The sequence below is a fragment of the Rhineura floridana genome, chromosome 5 (genome assembly GCF_030035675.1).
Source record: "Rhineura floridana isolate rRhiFlo1 chromosome 5, rRhiFlo1.hap2, whole genome shotgun sequence".
Classification (NCBI taxonomy): Eukaryota; Metazoa; Chordata; class Lepidosauria; order Squamata; family Rhineuridae; genus Rhineura; species Rhineura floridana.
In genome coordinates, this window is record NC_084484.1 from 170,142,768 (window position 1) to 170,159,206 (window position 16,439).

At 43.3% G+C, this 16,439-nt stretch overlaps 1 protein-coding gene and 1 pseudogene across 12 annotated transcripts in view; one reads left to right on the forward strand and one right to left on the reverse strand.

Annotated features, from left to right (window-relative positions):
• Positions 1-4,865: 4,865 nt before the first annotated feature.
• On the forward strand, positions 4,866-4,984 carry LOC133386324 (5S ribosomal RNA; annotated as a pseudogene).
• Positions 4,985-9,520: 4,536 nt separating this feature from the next.
• FAT3 (FAT atypical cadherin 3) overlaps positions 9,521-16,439 on the reverse strand; it is a 697,764-nt gene continuing 690,845 nt past the window's right edge. For all 12 annotated transcript variants that reach the window (XM_061628858.1, XM_061628860.1, XM_061628859.1 and 9 more), the window contains one exon: positions 9,521-16,433. In XM_061628858.1, coding sequence (XP_061484842.1) covers positions 15,808-16,433 — 626 coding nt within the window. In that variant the 3' untranslated portion in view covers positions 9,521-15,807. The remainder of the gene's footprint in view (positions 16,434-16,439) is intronic.

A 16,439-nucleotide genomic window follows, 5' to 3' on the forward strand; every position in this document is an offset into this window, starting at 1 on the left:
TCACGCTATATTTCTGGGCCCAACAGGGGGCACAAAAGGTTCTCTGCGCCTTGAAGATAAACACCTACGCAAAAGGAGGTTGATTAATTTTTTTCCTAGCCACTGTCTGCTTGAGGCCAGGCATGTTAATGGGTGCTGAGTCACATATATATACATTCAACTTAATTTTGCTCCTGCACTTTGCTCACCTCAATTAAGGGAAATATTGCAAAGCTTCATCCACATCCCTGCAACCAGCTTCTCAAGAAAAAGGCCCAATTCTCTACCATTTGTTTAAGCCCCGATTTACACATCAGGCATGCCTGTATGCCTCTCACAAAAGCTTGTTCTCTGATGTCTCCTGGGCTTAAGTTACAGGACGGCAGATTTCGCTTGACCATTACGAGAAGCACTTTGATGTTCGGAGCGGATTGACGATGGAACCAATTGTCTAGAGTGGATGTGGGCTGTCTCGCATCCTTTTCATTTCAGAACACTACTAGAAATCAGCACAACATTCACAAGTGCCCAGCGACATTTCACCATTCCAAACCCAACACATAGATCCTGCAACACAAATTTGCCACTAAAAGCCACCATGAAAAGACTACAGATTGCATCCAATTTAGTTCTAGTCAGAGTAGACCCACTGAAATTAATGGAGAAAAGTTAATCATGTCTAATCATTTCAATGGGCAGTATACAACCAATGTGTTCTATCAGTGCAAGGGTTGCTGATTGTGCAATGGAAATCCTTCCCTTTCCTTCCCCCAGTGTGCCCCTAAATGTGTTCAAGGCCCCCCCAACCCCCCCAGAGCAGATCTGGGGAGGGCACAGGGGCCTCGCGAGGTGAGAAGCGGGGGAGGAAGTTCCATTGCACAAGCAAGATTCCTTGTACTGACAGAACGCATTGGTTGGATACTGCCCAATACTTTGTGTAGGACTAACACTGGATATCACCCAAAACCATGACTTTTCCAGTTACGTATTGTTCTGATTGTGGTGCTGTTGCTTGTTACTTGGAAGGTCTCCAAGTGACTTACAACATTATTAAAAACACAAATAAATATAGCATACCATAAAAACAAAACAATAAAACAACAACAACACTCCCATACAGCAACAGGAAGGTTTGGCAGCACACTAATAACAAACAGTGTCATCTTCGTCTATCAAAAAGCCTGGGGGAAAGGATAAGCTTTTACCTGGCCCCCAAAAGATGCCAACGAAGGTGCCAGGCAGACCTCACTGGGGAGTGCATTCTACAGATGGAGAAGCACCTGGTGAAGGCCCTGGAGAAATTCTCCTTTGTTCCATAAGAACATAAGAAGATTCTGCTAGATCAGGCCAGTGACCCATCTAGTCCAGCATCCTATTCTCACTGTGGACAAACAGATGCCCATGGGAAGCCCACAAGCAGGACCTGAGAGTGCAACAGTACTCTCCCCACTTGGGATTTACAACATCTGGTTCTGAGAGGAATCTTGGAGGGAGAACATAGCCATCTTGGCTAGTAGCCATTGCTGACCTTATCCTCCATAAATTTGTCTAATCTTTTTAAAAAGCCATTCAAGTTGGTGGCCAGCATGCAGTGTTTCCAATCATATGAAAATTGCAATGGAGAAAATTGTCTTGGAGAAAGGGCACGGTGTGAATGAAGCACCTTAGCTGCCTTGTCGCAGACAAGCAAACCAACAGCTCTAAAACTAACCTGTCTCAGTGGAAGTTACACAGTAAGTAGACAGAAATTTTCTCTCTGGTGAGTCAGTTTACTGACAAGGACACAAAACCTAGGTATGAACTGGCCACTGAAATATATCTTTCATCAAACGCTTGCTTTGCAATGGAGAGGCAAGCCACTCCTACTGAGGCTACTGTCATTTGCTTCTACTCTGTGGTGACTCCATGAAATGATTGTCAGGCCCCAGAACCCATGCAAGGATGTCTTAACCTGTAATAGCACAGGTACGTTCTTGCCCAGAGCGTTGTACACATACATACAACACTTTCATCCCCTATCAGAAAATCAAGTTGTGAGTGTATGGGTAGAGCAACCTTCCTTAGCTTACTCTGGTGGTTGTTGTTGTTATGTGCCTCCAAGTCGACTACGACTCATGGCGACCCTATGAATCAGCGACCTCCAAGAGCATCTGTTGTGAACCACCCTGTTCAGATCTTGTAAGTTCAGGTCTATGGCTTCCTTTATGGAATCAATCCATCTCTTGTTTGGTCTTCCTCTTTTTCTATTCCCTTCTGTTTTTCCCAGCATTGTTATCTTTTCTAGTGAATCGTGTCTTCTCATTATGTGTCCAAAGTATGATAACCTCATTTTCATCATTTTAGCTTCTAATGATAGTTCTGGTTTAATTTGTTCTGACACCCAATTATTTGTCTTTTTCGCGGTCCATGGTATGTGCAAAGCTCTCCTCCAACACCACATTTCAAATGAGTTGATTTTTCTCTCATGCACTTTTTTTCACTGTCCAACTTTCACATCCATACACAGAGATCGGGTACCCACCAGATATTATGGACTACAAATCCCATGATGCTCTGTAGTCCAAAACTTCCAAAGGACACCAGCCTGGGGAAGGCTGCTCTACCCATATAAACCTTGGTATTCTAGAGTAGCTTTGAGACATTTCTTGTCCGACACTGCCATCATATGGTATTTCCTTCTCCCCATCCAAAGTCTCATTGGTCTTAAAGGGGCATTTTTTAAAAAGGAAAACGGTCTTAAAGGCTGGAGTGCTCTTGTACTCAGGCCCTGCTTGTGGACTTTCCATAGGCATCTTCGTTGACCACTGTGAGGACCAGATGCTGGACTAGATGGTCCACTGGCCTGACCCAGTAGGACTCTTCTTATGTTCTTCAACGCTTCGCAGTGTTTCTTTATTAGTAGCCACTTACACTGGCGTCAAAGTATTTGCTGCATAGAAACACCTCACACACACGCCACCCAGCCACGAGTATCTGCAGTGGAAAGTGACCCACTGGCTACATGTGAGACAAAAGGCTCTGGTGTTTGTTCTGCTTGGGGAAGTGCAAATACGCTCTCAGGCTGGGCCCTTTAACAGACAATAGTAAATCTATATAGTTGTCTAACTTCAAATTTTTGGCCTGGGGGTACATCAAGCAAGCATGTTACTGAAGCTAAGCTGGTCTGGGTTTGGTTAGTGCCTGGGTTTGTTGTTCTTGTTATGTGCCTTCAAGTTGAATACAACTTATGGCGACCCTATGAATCAGTAACCTCCAATAGCATCACCTTGTTCAGATCTTGTAAGTTCAGGTCTGTGGCTTCCTTTATGAAATCAATCCATCTCTTGTTTGGCCTTCCTCTTTTTATACTTCCTTCTGTTTTTCCCAGCATTATTGTCTTTTCTAGTGAATCACATCTTCTCATGATGTGTCCAAGGTATGATAACCTCAGTTTCATCATTTTAGCTTCTAGTGATAGTTCTGGTTTAATTTGTTCTAACACCCAATTATTGGTCTTTTTTGCAGTCCATAGTATCCGCAAAGCTCTTCTCCAACACCACATTTCAAATGAGTTATCCGCTTTTTTCACTATCCAACTTTCACATCCATACATAGAGATCGGAAATACCATGGTCTGAATGATCCTGACTTTAGTGTTCAGTGCTATGTCTTTGCATTTGAGGACCTTTTCTAGTTCTCTCATAGCTGCCCTCCCCAGTCCTAGCCTTCTTCTGATTTCTTGACTATGGTTTCCATTTTGGTTAATGACTGTGCCAAGGTACTGATAATCCTTGAGAAGTTCAATGTCCTCATTGTCAACTTTAAAATTACATGACTCTTCTGTTGTCATTACTTTAGTCTTTTTGACGTTCATCTGTAGTCCTGCTTTTGTGTTTTCCTCTTTAACTTTCATCAGCATTCTTTTCAAATCATTACTGGTTTCTGCTAGTAGTATGGTATCGTCTGCATATCTTAAATTACTGATATTTCTCCCTCCAATTTTCACACCTCCTTCATCTTGGTCCAATCCTGCTTTCTGTATGATATGTTCTGCATATAGATTAAACAAATAGGGCGATAAAATACACCCCTGCCTGGGTTTGGTCACCTCTTATATACCCATTTGATCACTGTGCAGGTGGACTCCAGCAGACACCAGCATGGGGGGTGGCGGGTAATCATTTGCACTGAGCCAGGGCAACCAATAGGTGGAGCCAGAGCAAAATGTAGATACAGCCAGAGCCAAAAGTGGGTAGAACAAAATATGGATGATTAATATTATTGACCAGGTATAGTTGATGCAGGAAGGAGAGGCTTGAATGAAAACAGCCTAGCACTGAGTGTGCTTGTTGGATTCTGAGGCTTGCCTTTTGCCATGATTTTGTCAGGATTAACACAACATAGGTTTGCCATTTCCCAGTGGAGGGAGGCTGGCCCATCAGGGCAAATGGGTCACTGCCCTACCTGCCTGAGTTCGCCATTGGCCAGCCCCCATCTACCTGCCTTACCTAAAACTTGCCCAGGGGGTGGCACTGCCTGCCAGCTTTCTCCGCCTTAGTCTCAGTGTTGCTCTCTTATAACTCGGTAGGGAGGAGAAGGACGGAAACAGAACTAGCATGAGTCAGCTCTGCCTCTCATCGACTCTGGGGCCACCTACTGTTTGGGATCCTTGCCAACTGCCCTACCGGTCCCAATAGGCACTAGCCACCATTATCGTCCCCTCCTTGGTCATTACTCCACTGCAGCATGCAGACTCCTATAAATTCTTCCCTCCCAAGGAAACTGATCTGACCTTACTGAGGCTGCTTGGAACTTCTAATTGTTTAGAGAACAAAATGTTATCTGAACCCTTCAAAATCCCACCTCTTAAGAAATAAGAAATACAAAAGGGATCTCTGCCCTTTTGAAACTATGGCCATACTAACTCGAACACACCTGATCTCGTCTGATCTTGGAAGCTAAGCAGGGTCAGGCCTCGTTAGTACTTGGATGGGAGACTGCTTGGGAATACTGGGTGCTGTAGGCTTAGAGGAAGGCAATGGTAAACCACCTCTGAATACCTCTTACCATGAGAACCCTATGAATATATCCAAAAAAAGATTCATAGGGTCGCCATAAGTCGTAATCGACTTGAAGGCATATAACCAGAGCTTGGAAAATTTACTTTTTTGAACCACAACTCTGATCAGCCCAATCCAGTGGCCATGCTGGCTGGGGCTGATGGGAGTTGTGGTTCAAAAAAGTAAATTTTCCAAGCTCTGCATATAACAACAAAACCCTTTTGAAATGCACATTTTTCTGTCCCCTCCTTGTATCTGGCTTCTTCTACAGTTTGCTCTGACTCCGCCTACTGATCAGGCTAGCTCAGATGGAATGTTGGAGGAGCGAATTGCATATTATTATTATTATCATTAATAATAATAATAATAATAATAATAATTTAATTAATTAAATTTCTATTAAATTTCTCCCAGAAGGAGCCCAGGGCAACAACCAAAGGGCAAAAGACTAAAAACATCTTAAAATATTTCAAAAACAAATTTAAAACATCTCTCTTTTTTAAATCTTTTAAAACATCTTAAAAAACAATTCCAAAATAGACACAGACTGGGATAAGGTCTCTACTTAAAAGGCTTATTGAAAGAGGAAGGTCTTCAATAGGTGCTGAAAAGGTATGTACTGTGTGAAAAAGTACTTTGCCTGTGCTGAATCTTCCAAAATCCGACCTCACTGGATGGCCCCAGGTTCTGGTATTATCAAAAACGGGGAAACCCTTCTTACTGCCCACTTTTCTACCCCATGCATAATTCCTTTGTCCAGTTTCAGAGGAAGGGGGCGGCTTCTTTCTCCATGCAGATCACTTAGCTCCTGCTGAAAGACAGCCATGTGCCATGCAGCACCACTACAGCTGTGCTCTTTTATTATTAATGAAAATGCTCCTGATCGATTACAGGGTTTTGATTGCACTTGCAACCCCATAAGTAATTATAGGACTGCTGTTTAATCCAGTCTCGGAGTCATGCTGCTTAAATTGCGTATTTGTGCTCCAAGAACATCCATTATATTTTCCTGCAGAGTTTAGAAAGCGCAGCACAATTCATTGCCTGACTGTCTGTGTTCTGCCATGTTTTTCTAAGCAGCGTTTGGACTAGACACCTAGGATTGTAGCCGGTGCTACTCCTACTCAGAGTAGTACCACTGAAATTAAAGTTAGCCATGACCATTGGTTTCAGTGGGTCTGCTCTGCGTAGGACTAGCACTGCACACAGCCCTGGGTGTATGTGTGTTTTAAAAAAGCATGAACCCGTTCTAAAGTAATTTAAGGTAAGGTGATTTTAATTTTGTTTTGAATCCACCCATTCTGGAAAGCTATTGAGAGGCTGCAGCATTTCAAATCAGTAACTGTGACCCAAACTTAACACCTGTAATCATAAAGTTTGAATCTGAACCCAGTGTCAGTGTGATGTAGCAATAGTTAGGGAAGTGATACAACACCCCTCATTATGGTCTCAGGAAGATGGGTAAACCCACTTACTTAGGAGAAAGCGCCACTGATCTCACAGGGTCCTACCTCCGAGCAGCCATGTGCAGGATTACACTGTCAAGCACCTTGAAGCAGGGATGGGAAAACTCTGTGTCTCCTGAAAAGTTGTTGGGCCTGCAACTCTCATCATCCCTGACCATTGGGCCATGCTGTCTGGGGCTGATGGGAGTTGGAGCATCTGGACAGCGACAGGTCCCCCACTCGTGCCTCAAAGGCTCCATCTTTTTAAGTTTGAAAAGATGTTCTCCCCCAGTTGGACTATTTTACTTGCCGGCTCTTTAACAGGCTGTACTTTATCCCCTTTAACCAATAGTTCTGATTTCAGACAGACGGAAGATCAATCAGTGTTACTGCCCAATAGAAGTGTGCACCCTTCTTTCAAAGACAAATAGCACATTTAGTCTGGTAGCAAATTGTATCCCCTTGTCATCTGTCCTGGGCCACTGTGGTTATCTAGGATAGCCTTGGCTGGCTCACAGGACTATTCGAAGCTGAAGGTCAGATGATTTGCTCATCTAGCTATTGTTGTTAAATGGTTTCATTCGCTGCCCTGGGCTCCTTCAGGAGCAAGGGTGGAATAATAATAATAACAATAATAATAACAATAATAAAACAATGTGTTGTTATATGCCTTCAAGTCAATTACAACTTATGGCGAACCTACGAATCAGTGACCTCCAAGAGCATCTGTCATGAACCACCCTGTTCAGATCTTGTAAGTTCAGGTCTGTGGCTTCCCTTATGGAATTGATCCATCTCTTGTTTGGCTTTCCTCTTTTTCTACTCCCTTCTGTTTTCCCCAGTATTATTCTCTTTTCTAATGAATCATGTCTTCTCATTATGTGACCAAAGTATGATAACCTCAGTTTCATCATTTTAGCTTCTAGTGATAATTCTGGTTTAATTTGTTCTAACATCCAATTATTTGTCTTTTTTGCTGTCCATGGAATGCACAAAGAACTGCAATCTGCTACTCTGACTGGCAGCAGCTCTTCTGGGTCTCAGAGAAAGGGAGGCCTTTCCCATTTTCTGCAATTTGATCCTTTAAAAGGGATTGTACCAGAGACCCTCTGCATGCAATGCATGTATTCTACCAGTGAGCCTCTCCCCTTAAAAATTTCACAGGAAACCGACTTGCATCAGGTCAGACTATTTGTATGTCTAGCTCAGTATTGTCTAGTTATCGACTGCACCAGGGCTGCAGTCAGAGATCTTTCCATCATGTGCTACCTAATCGCGTTAACTGGAAATGCCTCAGGTTGAACCTAGGAGCTTCTGCATGCAAACCATGTGCTCTGCTACTGAGCTACATTCCTTCTCCAAGAGAGACGGGGAAAATTACATCGTAATGTATTTGATTTGGGAAATTTTCTGCCTGGTCTGGTGAAAGTAAAACTGCAGCCTAGGGCCTTAACTAACAGCAGTTAGAATATTCAGTATACAAAAGGTTGGAAGGAATACATCTTTTCACTGGTGGGTGCAGCATTAGAATTTTTGGTTGGATAGTGTGATTGGTGCACCAGTATGAAGAAGTGCATAGATGGCCGGGTGCTGGTCGGCAGTTAGTTGGGAGTGGTTGGTGTTTGTGGAAGGGGAAAGACCTGAAAAGCAGGTGGACTGACTTCATGGCCAAAGACTTGCTGGGGATAGCTAAATCATTTTGCATAGGCTGAAGAGACAAGGGGAAAAACATCTTTCTGCTGCACGGAGGAGAATCAGCTTGGACTCTCGGTCTCTGGTGCCTGGTAGAAGTACCAAAGGGAGGATTAACAGGCCAAGTACCACAAGACAAACCTGTGCTTCGACAGGTCTGTAAAGGGTTGGGAAAAGAGGCTTCCTGCAGAGTCCTCAGTTATGGTATTGGTGAGGATGAAGTGGTGTGGAGATTGTAAAAGGGCATTGTGGCTTACGGGTTTCAATAGGGTAACTACCTGCTTCCTTAAAGTTACCTTAGCTGAATATAAGCTGTTGGTATTTAAAGTGACCATAACAAGTTAACAAAGCTTATACTCATTTGAAGATACAGTACTGTTTTAAAGTAACCAGATAAGCTTATGCTTCTGAAAATTCAATTAACTTACGGACGTTCAATGAAGCTGAATATTGGAAGATTCAGGACAGACAAAATAAAGTATTTCTTCACGCAGCACATAGTTAAAGCTTTGGAATTCACTCCCATAAACAAGGCAGTGATGGCCACCAACTTGGATGGCTTTACAAGAAGATTAGACACATTCATGAAGGGTCAGGTTATCAGTGGCTACTAGTCATGATGGCTGTGCTCCACCTCCATAGTCAAAGATAGGATGCTTCTGAAAATCAGTTGCTGGAAGCTGCAAGAGGAGCAAGTGCTATTGCACACAGGTCCTGCTTGCAGGCTTCCCCATGGCATCTGGTTGGCCACTGTGAGAACAGGATGCTGGACTAGATGAACCACTGGCCTGATCCAGCAGGCTCTTCTTATGTTCTTATGCACTAACTTAATAATCTTGAAATAAATAAATGTAAATACCTTCATTAAGTATAATATTAAATGCAATGTCTGTATTTGACTGGCTTTGTACCATGCCTATAGTCCCCAGGTTATTGATAAATTAAGGGTTAAGAGGAAATCAGTGAGACTAAGTGGTGACTGCAGCATGGGTTTAGGAGAACCAATGGAGTGGGAGTTGCATTTTGTTATTGAGTCAGTCGGTAAATACCCCTCTTCCCTCCACACAGTTCAAGGACAAATTCCACCCAAGGAAAATCACAGGAGGAGGGCGTGGAGTAGGGCTGGTGAAGAGTGTGGTCTGTGAGGGGGGCCTGGGCTGGGAGAGTCCCGAGTACTGGATAAAAAGCCCTAGAGATCTGCATTCAGCCCTGGGGGCTCAGGTTCTGTATCCCTCCTACAGTGTAGAGTGAGAAAAAACCCCAGTGGAAGAAGTCAATAAAGCATCAACACACAGTGTTTGTTTTTTAATTTGAAAACTGGTTTTAATGATCAACTTAGCAAATTTTGGCAGTTACAAACCTGTACACTTTTTTTTGTTTTTCCTTTTTATAGCAAAATAACACAAGACAATACTGCCAACAGCAAATATGAAAAAACCAACCAACGCATTTGCTGACGTGGGACCAGATCCACTTGACGTGATTTCTTTCCCGTTGCATAAGGTTATTGTGTTGTTGGAATAATGGTGGAAACTCCTTAAATGCCTAATTTAAGGCATTAGAAAACATGTCTGTAATAGCATTTGAAGGGAAAAACAGTCAGTCGGAAGGAGAAACAGAAAAAAAATGTTAGAGAAACACGTGATTTAAAGAAATACTAGAGTACATTCTGAAATGACTAAGAAGCATCGTTTTCCAAAACCTATTGGCCTTTTTTCTTGATTTTGCCTTTACCTTAAATGTTTAATCTGACACTGATGACTTTCTTCAGAATATGTAAAAGAACACTGAAAGAGAAATTAAAAACGACCTGATTGGCATCAAATATCTACAAAAGCCAGGTAATTCCAAAATTATTATATACATTATTTTATAAACTTTTTTTAAAACACCAAAAACATACATCTTTTACAAACCAGCCTGCTTGCAACAGGAAAAATTTACAAGACAACTATCTTTCTTATACAGTGCTTCAAAGACAACTTCTTACATTTCCCAAATGAACCTCTCCAAATGCAGTTTATATGGGCTTGTAAAACTGTTCTGGAAACAACCCAGGTCTTTGATGACAGGATTTAGTTACACTACCGAGAGTTTGAATTTCCACAATCCTGTTCAAATGTATCCTTAACACTGCCAGTATTGAATCCTGGTTTATGGCCTTGTAATACAACATTTGTAAATTATTGCTTTTTTTAAACAATGTACACAATGGAAATTAATTTATTTTCAGTACACCCCCAGTTGCCCTTCTCTCATATGAAATAACGAAGTTTTCAGTGCCTTTTTATTTGGTGCATAGCCTTGGGAAGTACAAGCTTAAAAGAATGGTTGACAACGGACAAAGTTACAGTGAATTGTATTACAGATATGTGGGATTAGGGGACAGTACTGAACAGGCAAAATAATAATTATAAAATAACTTCACAGAACACCAGACTTTGCATCATCACAAACATCTTTTCTCTCTCTCCTGATTTATGATCTTTGTCATAGTTCAACAAAATGGCCCCACCAAAAAAGTTTTACAATTATTTTCCTGTAGAATGTGAAAACTCTCTTTAAAAAAAAGCAGTCCATCGACTCAACGCTAGTGTCAAAATTCTTTTGATGCAAATCTTACAATGTGGAAATCAATTGTTAATGATCCCTGAATTATATGCAATCACTATCACATGCTATGACCTCTTCACTACATGGAAAGAGGTTCGGTGCCACAAATAATTGGCGGACAATCCCTTTCTGGATAGATTTGACATACTCTTTTGTTCAGGAATGATATTTTCATATTGAAAGCAGACCTGTGCAGCATATGCTCTGCAAAACTGAACACAGCTTATCAGCAATGCATTGTGCCTGCCAAATGACTGAGAACCTTCCCTGTTGTGCAGTCCCAGCAGGCAGCAAAAGCAGGCCTACTGAGATCCCAGTTGGCCGCCACATCTGCCTGATGGGTTGTCTGGTTTGGTCAGTCACCAATTGTGCAGGTGAATGTGGAACCCAAATCCGTCAGCGAGTCTCTCAGCTTTAATGTGATTTTAACACACCTAGCTCTGTGCTAGACAATGGTCACAAGAGAAATCTGAAAATAAGTAAAAACTAGCAGTGTAGGAATGCTTTCTTCAGGCAACGAGCTTGGAGAGATTAGAGAGTTTCCACAGTTTTGTTATCCACAGGATCTGTCTCCGAGCTAGTGGAGTGCACTGAGCGTTTATATGACAACCTTGGGATTCTTTTCAGACTTACTGGGGGGGAGTGTCCTCATGATTTTAATTGTAATGAGACACAGCTCTTTGGAGGTATTTTATGCCTTTCCTCTGTAGGTGGCAGTGTGCAGTTGGCTTCCCCATATCAATGTTTGGGTGATGGCCTTTTAAACACCCCACTGTTAGGTTCGCCAGATGCAAACCTTTAATAGCTGTGTAGAAGACGGGATTTTAGCAAGCACAGCTTGCCTTGCAAGCCATCCCTGCTGAGGTTTCCTCTTCTACACCACTATGAAAAGCAGCCAGTGGTGTTGCTTTTACTGTTGTTGTTTAGCCTGGATGATCACAGCTGCCTTACACCAGATGGCCCAAAATATACTATCAGATTTGTGGGTTTAAGGAAGAACCTAGAAGAAAACACATTGGAGTGAATGGATCCATGAACACAATTATTGTTCAGGTTAGCTCAGCTGGGCTTTTCCCTCCTTGCATAAGTGGGACAACTGCATGGGCTGAGGGGGCAGTGAGCAGCCCAGCTGCTGGAAGAAAGGGAGATGGGGCAAGGGAGTGGTGACTGCATAGGATCTGGGAAGAGGCAGAGGATCCAAAGCTGCAGGAACCTCAGGAAAGAAGCAAAGGCAGCAGAGTATGTGCAAAGAGAGTTAAACGGAAGGCACCCCTCGCCTACTCAAGGACAAGGGCTCCTGCTGCGTTGCTTAGCTTAGGAAACATTAGGGGCCGTCCTGTGGAAGACTTGTAGAAAACAGGGGGGAGGGAGAGGGAATAAGACACCAAGTGTGGGGAATAGCAATGTTTCGCTACTTGCTTATGCATTAGGGGTTCTGTTTTTCTAATTATTTCCCTCTGTGAATTTGCTGACATGTCCCAGTAATCGTAAATAAAATAAAATAAAAATAAACGTAGATGTTAAATGTCCCTGGGAAATACTAGCTGTGAATACACACTTGGTTAAGTGGAGGCCAGCAAGGATTATTTTGTAATTACTTTGTGGGAGGGCAAAAAGCAGAGGTCACAAATCGGATGGAACAAAGGTTCAGAATTCAAGTGTGTGATATCTGAATCTGCTCGAAGCAACCCAGTGCATCCTGTGGCTTTCCGAGCTTGAGAAGTTAGAGCACATGTTGTTTGAACTATTGCACAGCACCTTGTCACCCATCCCTTGTTTTATTTTTTAAAGAAAAAGGAATATTTGCCTGTCCACAAGGAGAATCCACACACATCAGCAAGCTTCTTCCAATCAAGTAAGCGTCTCTGAGGAAGCAGAACTCTCTTGACTAGCTTTGGCTGCACCTCACTTGGAAGAACTAGTTGAGTTTGGGAGAGAAATCTGTTCTTTAGTTTCTTCACAACTAGGAGACAGGAAGTTCAAGTATATTGCCCCTCCCAAAGGTGGGCACCTCCTTGGAGGTGGCAGAAGGATTGAGAAAGCAAACATATCACAAACTTCTTATAAATGGATGCCTATGATATTTTGAAGGGAAAACCAAGAAAAATGTCCATTAATAGAACAGGAAGCGTGGACAGGCCTGTACTTCTAAAAATATTCGTATCCGTCTTGGCTCAAAACCCATTTTTAACACACACCTCAATATGTGGATGGATGGGCAGGAACAGGTTGAAGTTGAACCCTGATAAGACCGAGGTACTACTTGTGGGAGACAAGGGAGGGTTAGGAGATGTTGACTTGGTGTTTGATGGGGTGAAGTTGCCCCTACAGGACCAGGTCCGCAGCCTCGGGGTTGTTCTTGATTCCAGGCTGTCCATGGAGGCTCAGATTTCGGCTGTGAGCCGGGCAGCTTGGTATCAATTACACCTTATATGTAGGCTGCAACCCTACCTCCCTGTTCAACAGCTCCCGCTCGTGGTACATGCCCTGGTCACCTCTCGATTGGACTACTGTAATGTGCTCTACGTGGGGTTACCCTTGAAAACGACCCGGAAATTACAACTTGTACAGAATGCAGCGGCGCGCTTACTTACCAACAGCCGCCGCCGGGACCACATTACGCCAGTATTATTTGATCTACACTGGCTGCCGGTTGTTTTCCGGGCCCGATTCAAGGTGTTGGTATTAACCTTTAAAACCCTATACAGTTTCAGCCCAGCTTACCTGAAAGAGCGCCTCCACCTATGCCGCCCAACTAGATCAGCCACACAAGGCCTTCTCTCAATCCCGCCAACCAAAACAGTTAGGTTGGTGGGTACTAGGGAGAGAGCCTTTTCTGTGGTGGCCCCCACTCTCTGGAACTCCCTCCCATGTGATCTTCGACATGCCCCTTCCCTAGAGGTATTCCGCAAGGCCCTGAAGACGTGGCTATTTCAACAGGCCTTTGAGGTCCTTGGGAGGGGTAAATCTCCATGATTTTGCCATCTATCGTATGCTGCTAATATAATTGTTTTTATATGTATTGATGACTGTCCAGTATTTTTATCTATTGTTATTAATGTGACTGCATCTGATATTATTGTATTTTATCTTATTTTAATGTACGTCGCCTAGAGTGGCTATTTGCCAGACAGGCGACAAACAAATTAAATATTATTATTCTAACCAGATCATGTGCTGCAGCACAAACCTTTGCAATGACATGAAGAGAGGGGTCAGTAAACAGTAAATTACCAGCTCCATGATGTGGATTTCAGAGTCCTTTTGCTATTAAGAGTGTTACATGGTTGTTGTATTGTTTACTTGATGCTGTTGTTTTTAACCATTCTGATTGTTGGATTGGCAGTTCATGAACAAATATTTCTTGCAGTAGAAAGAACTGGTCGCTGATTAGCTTAATGAAATCAGAAACGATGGAATTCAGTTCATTCAGGGGGGGAAAAATCAGTTCACAGAAGGGAAGCGCCAGAAACACTTATTTAGTGTTGTATTGACAGAGAACCAGGATGAGGCTGGGGCATGAAAAACCTGTTAGGGTATCCATTCATCTGTGACAACTCTCCAGGAGGAATGATTTATTTATTCAGCATCCTTCCAGGCTGGCTGAATTCTCTCAGGGAAGGGAGGGAGGCTTCCCCTCCCATCTTTAAACTATGTATGTTACAAAAACAAAAAACTGGAAGTCAGGGACACCCCCCTTTTTTGCAGCATTAAAATAAAGGGTGCAAGTGTGCATGGGGGAAAAAATTCACATCTCCACAATTTTCTGTGTTTTTTTAAAAAAGAGAACATGTAGATGAATGAAAAATGCTGCTGAATCCAAAAAGGAGGGGGGGAGCCAAATAAATAAATAAATAAATAAAACTTGAATGCTTTTTGCACAGGCCAAGTGAGGGATGGCAGGAACAGCTCTTCAGCAGAGTTCCTTGAGGAAAGCCAGTTTGCAAATCCTCGATCTCTGGATCTCAAAAGTGCCTCCCAGGAGTCGCCAGGTGCAAGGAGAGCAGGCCTCCTGAACTCTTTCTCACTGCCTATGTAGTGGCTGACGTTTCTTCAGGCGTAGCTGCTTCTCCTTCCTGCGTAACCAGCTGCTCTCCTCTATCCTGGAAGTACAGGAGCTGAGATCTCCTTGGCTTTTGGTCACCTTCTTCCCCGCTTGATGATCAGTATGGTCATAAATACATCTCATCCTCATTTGATGAGAACAAGATTGCTACGGAAAAGTTGGCATGGGGGCATGTTGGCTCACTGCCACATGCAAGTGGATGCACAATGACCCAGTGAATCCAAAGGAGGGCATGGAGTGGTTGCTCATTTGCCATTTCTGTATGATTTAGAGCAGATGGGTCATCCCACCACACGTTGTTGTCTCTGCTTAACATGGTGCAAAAGTATTGTTCAACCCCCTCCTGCTCTGCAGCTAGAGATGCAGCCATGAGCATATATGGAGTAGTCACTATAACTACATCTGGAACATGACAGAAAGGGATCTTGTTGTGGACTAGTCATTTTGAAAGGATTGGTTTGGAAAGGATTCTACCCGCTCCTTACAATTGAAAATTCCTTGGTGCAGCAGCCTTGCAAGCTAGATTACCCTCATTCCTCAACTCACCATCGTTCAACCTATGCAGCGATACCAATCGGACCCAGGAAATGCTTTCACCCCATCTTGAATACTGCAAGTGTTTCACCTTGTAACACTTTTAATAGTACAATATTCCACAAAGCTGGGTGGAGAAAAATTCAGCCTGTCGTCAGGCAACAGGGAACCTCTATACCAGCAATAAACAGCAGGCTCCAACTCCAAGGGCTAGAGTGCTGTCAAGCACCAATTTTTGGAGACAATCTTTTGCCCTCTCTTTGTGCATGGTTACCATGGATTTCTTGACAGGGTTAAAAATGCGTTATGCTATTATTTCCTCCTCGCCCCATATATAGATCTATTTTTTCTTAGCAAAAGAAAAGAAAAGAAAAGTCTTCTTAACAGGTATGCTATGGAAGGGACCAAACAACAGAAACAACATCAACAAGTGTCTCCTTCACACTTGAGTCTGGTGATGGGTCTCCACAAATGGAATGTGAACGTGATGGTGATCCAGGTGGAGCTCCTCAATACTTTCATAGTCACTCATGGCTATCTCAGAGTCATCAAAGCCGCAGCCCATAGAGACATCAGACGACGATGCATCCAGCGAATTATGTAGGGACAAGGGCTTCTTTGCCGTGCGATTGTTCTCTGCATTTGGTCCTGGGCCAATGCCAAAAGTACTAAACTCATTCCCAGTCTGAGACCTGCCATTGTCCACCTCGTTGGGGAACTGATGCGGAGGGAGGTATTGGCTTGGGTGGAACTGTGGCCGTCGCCGACAATCCGGGCTAAGTGTGCTGGCCATGGAGATTGGCTGCGACGGAGGAAGGGCTTCGTATTGGTCTGGGTAGTCCTCCGGGAGGGGAGGTGGTAACTGGTCCTGGTTTAAAAACTCCTCATCCTGTGGTGGAGGGTAGTCGCTGTCAATATCATAGCCGCCAAGGTAGTAGTCCGTTTCCAGCTCTCTTGTGCTCCCATGATGCACTGAGCTGCCATCTGCTGTCTCATAATTGGGCACCTCCTCAATGTCAGATAAGCGGGCGTTCGGCATCCAATCAGAGGTGTCCCAGTGATAAGCTGCAG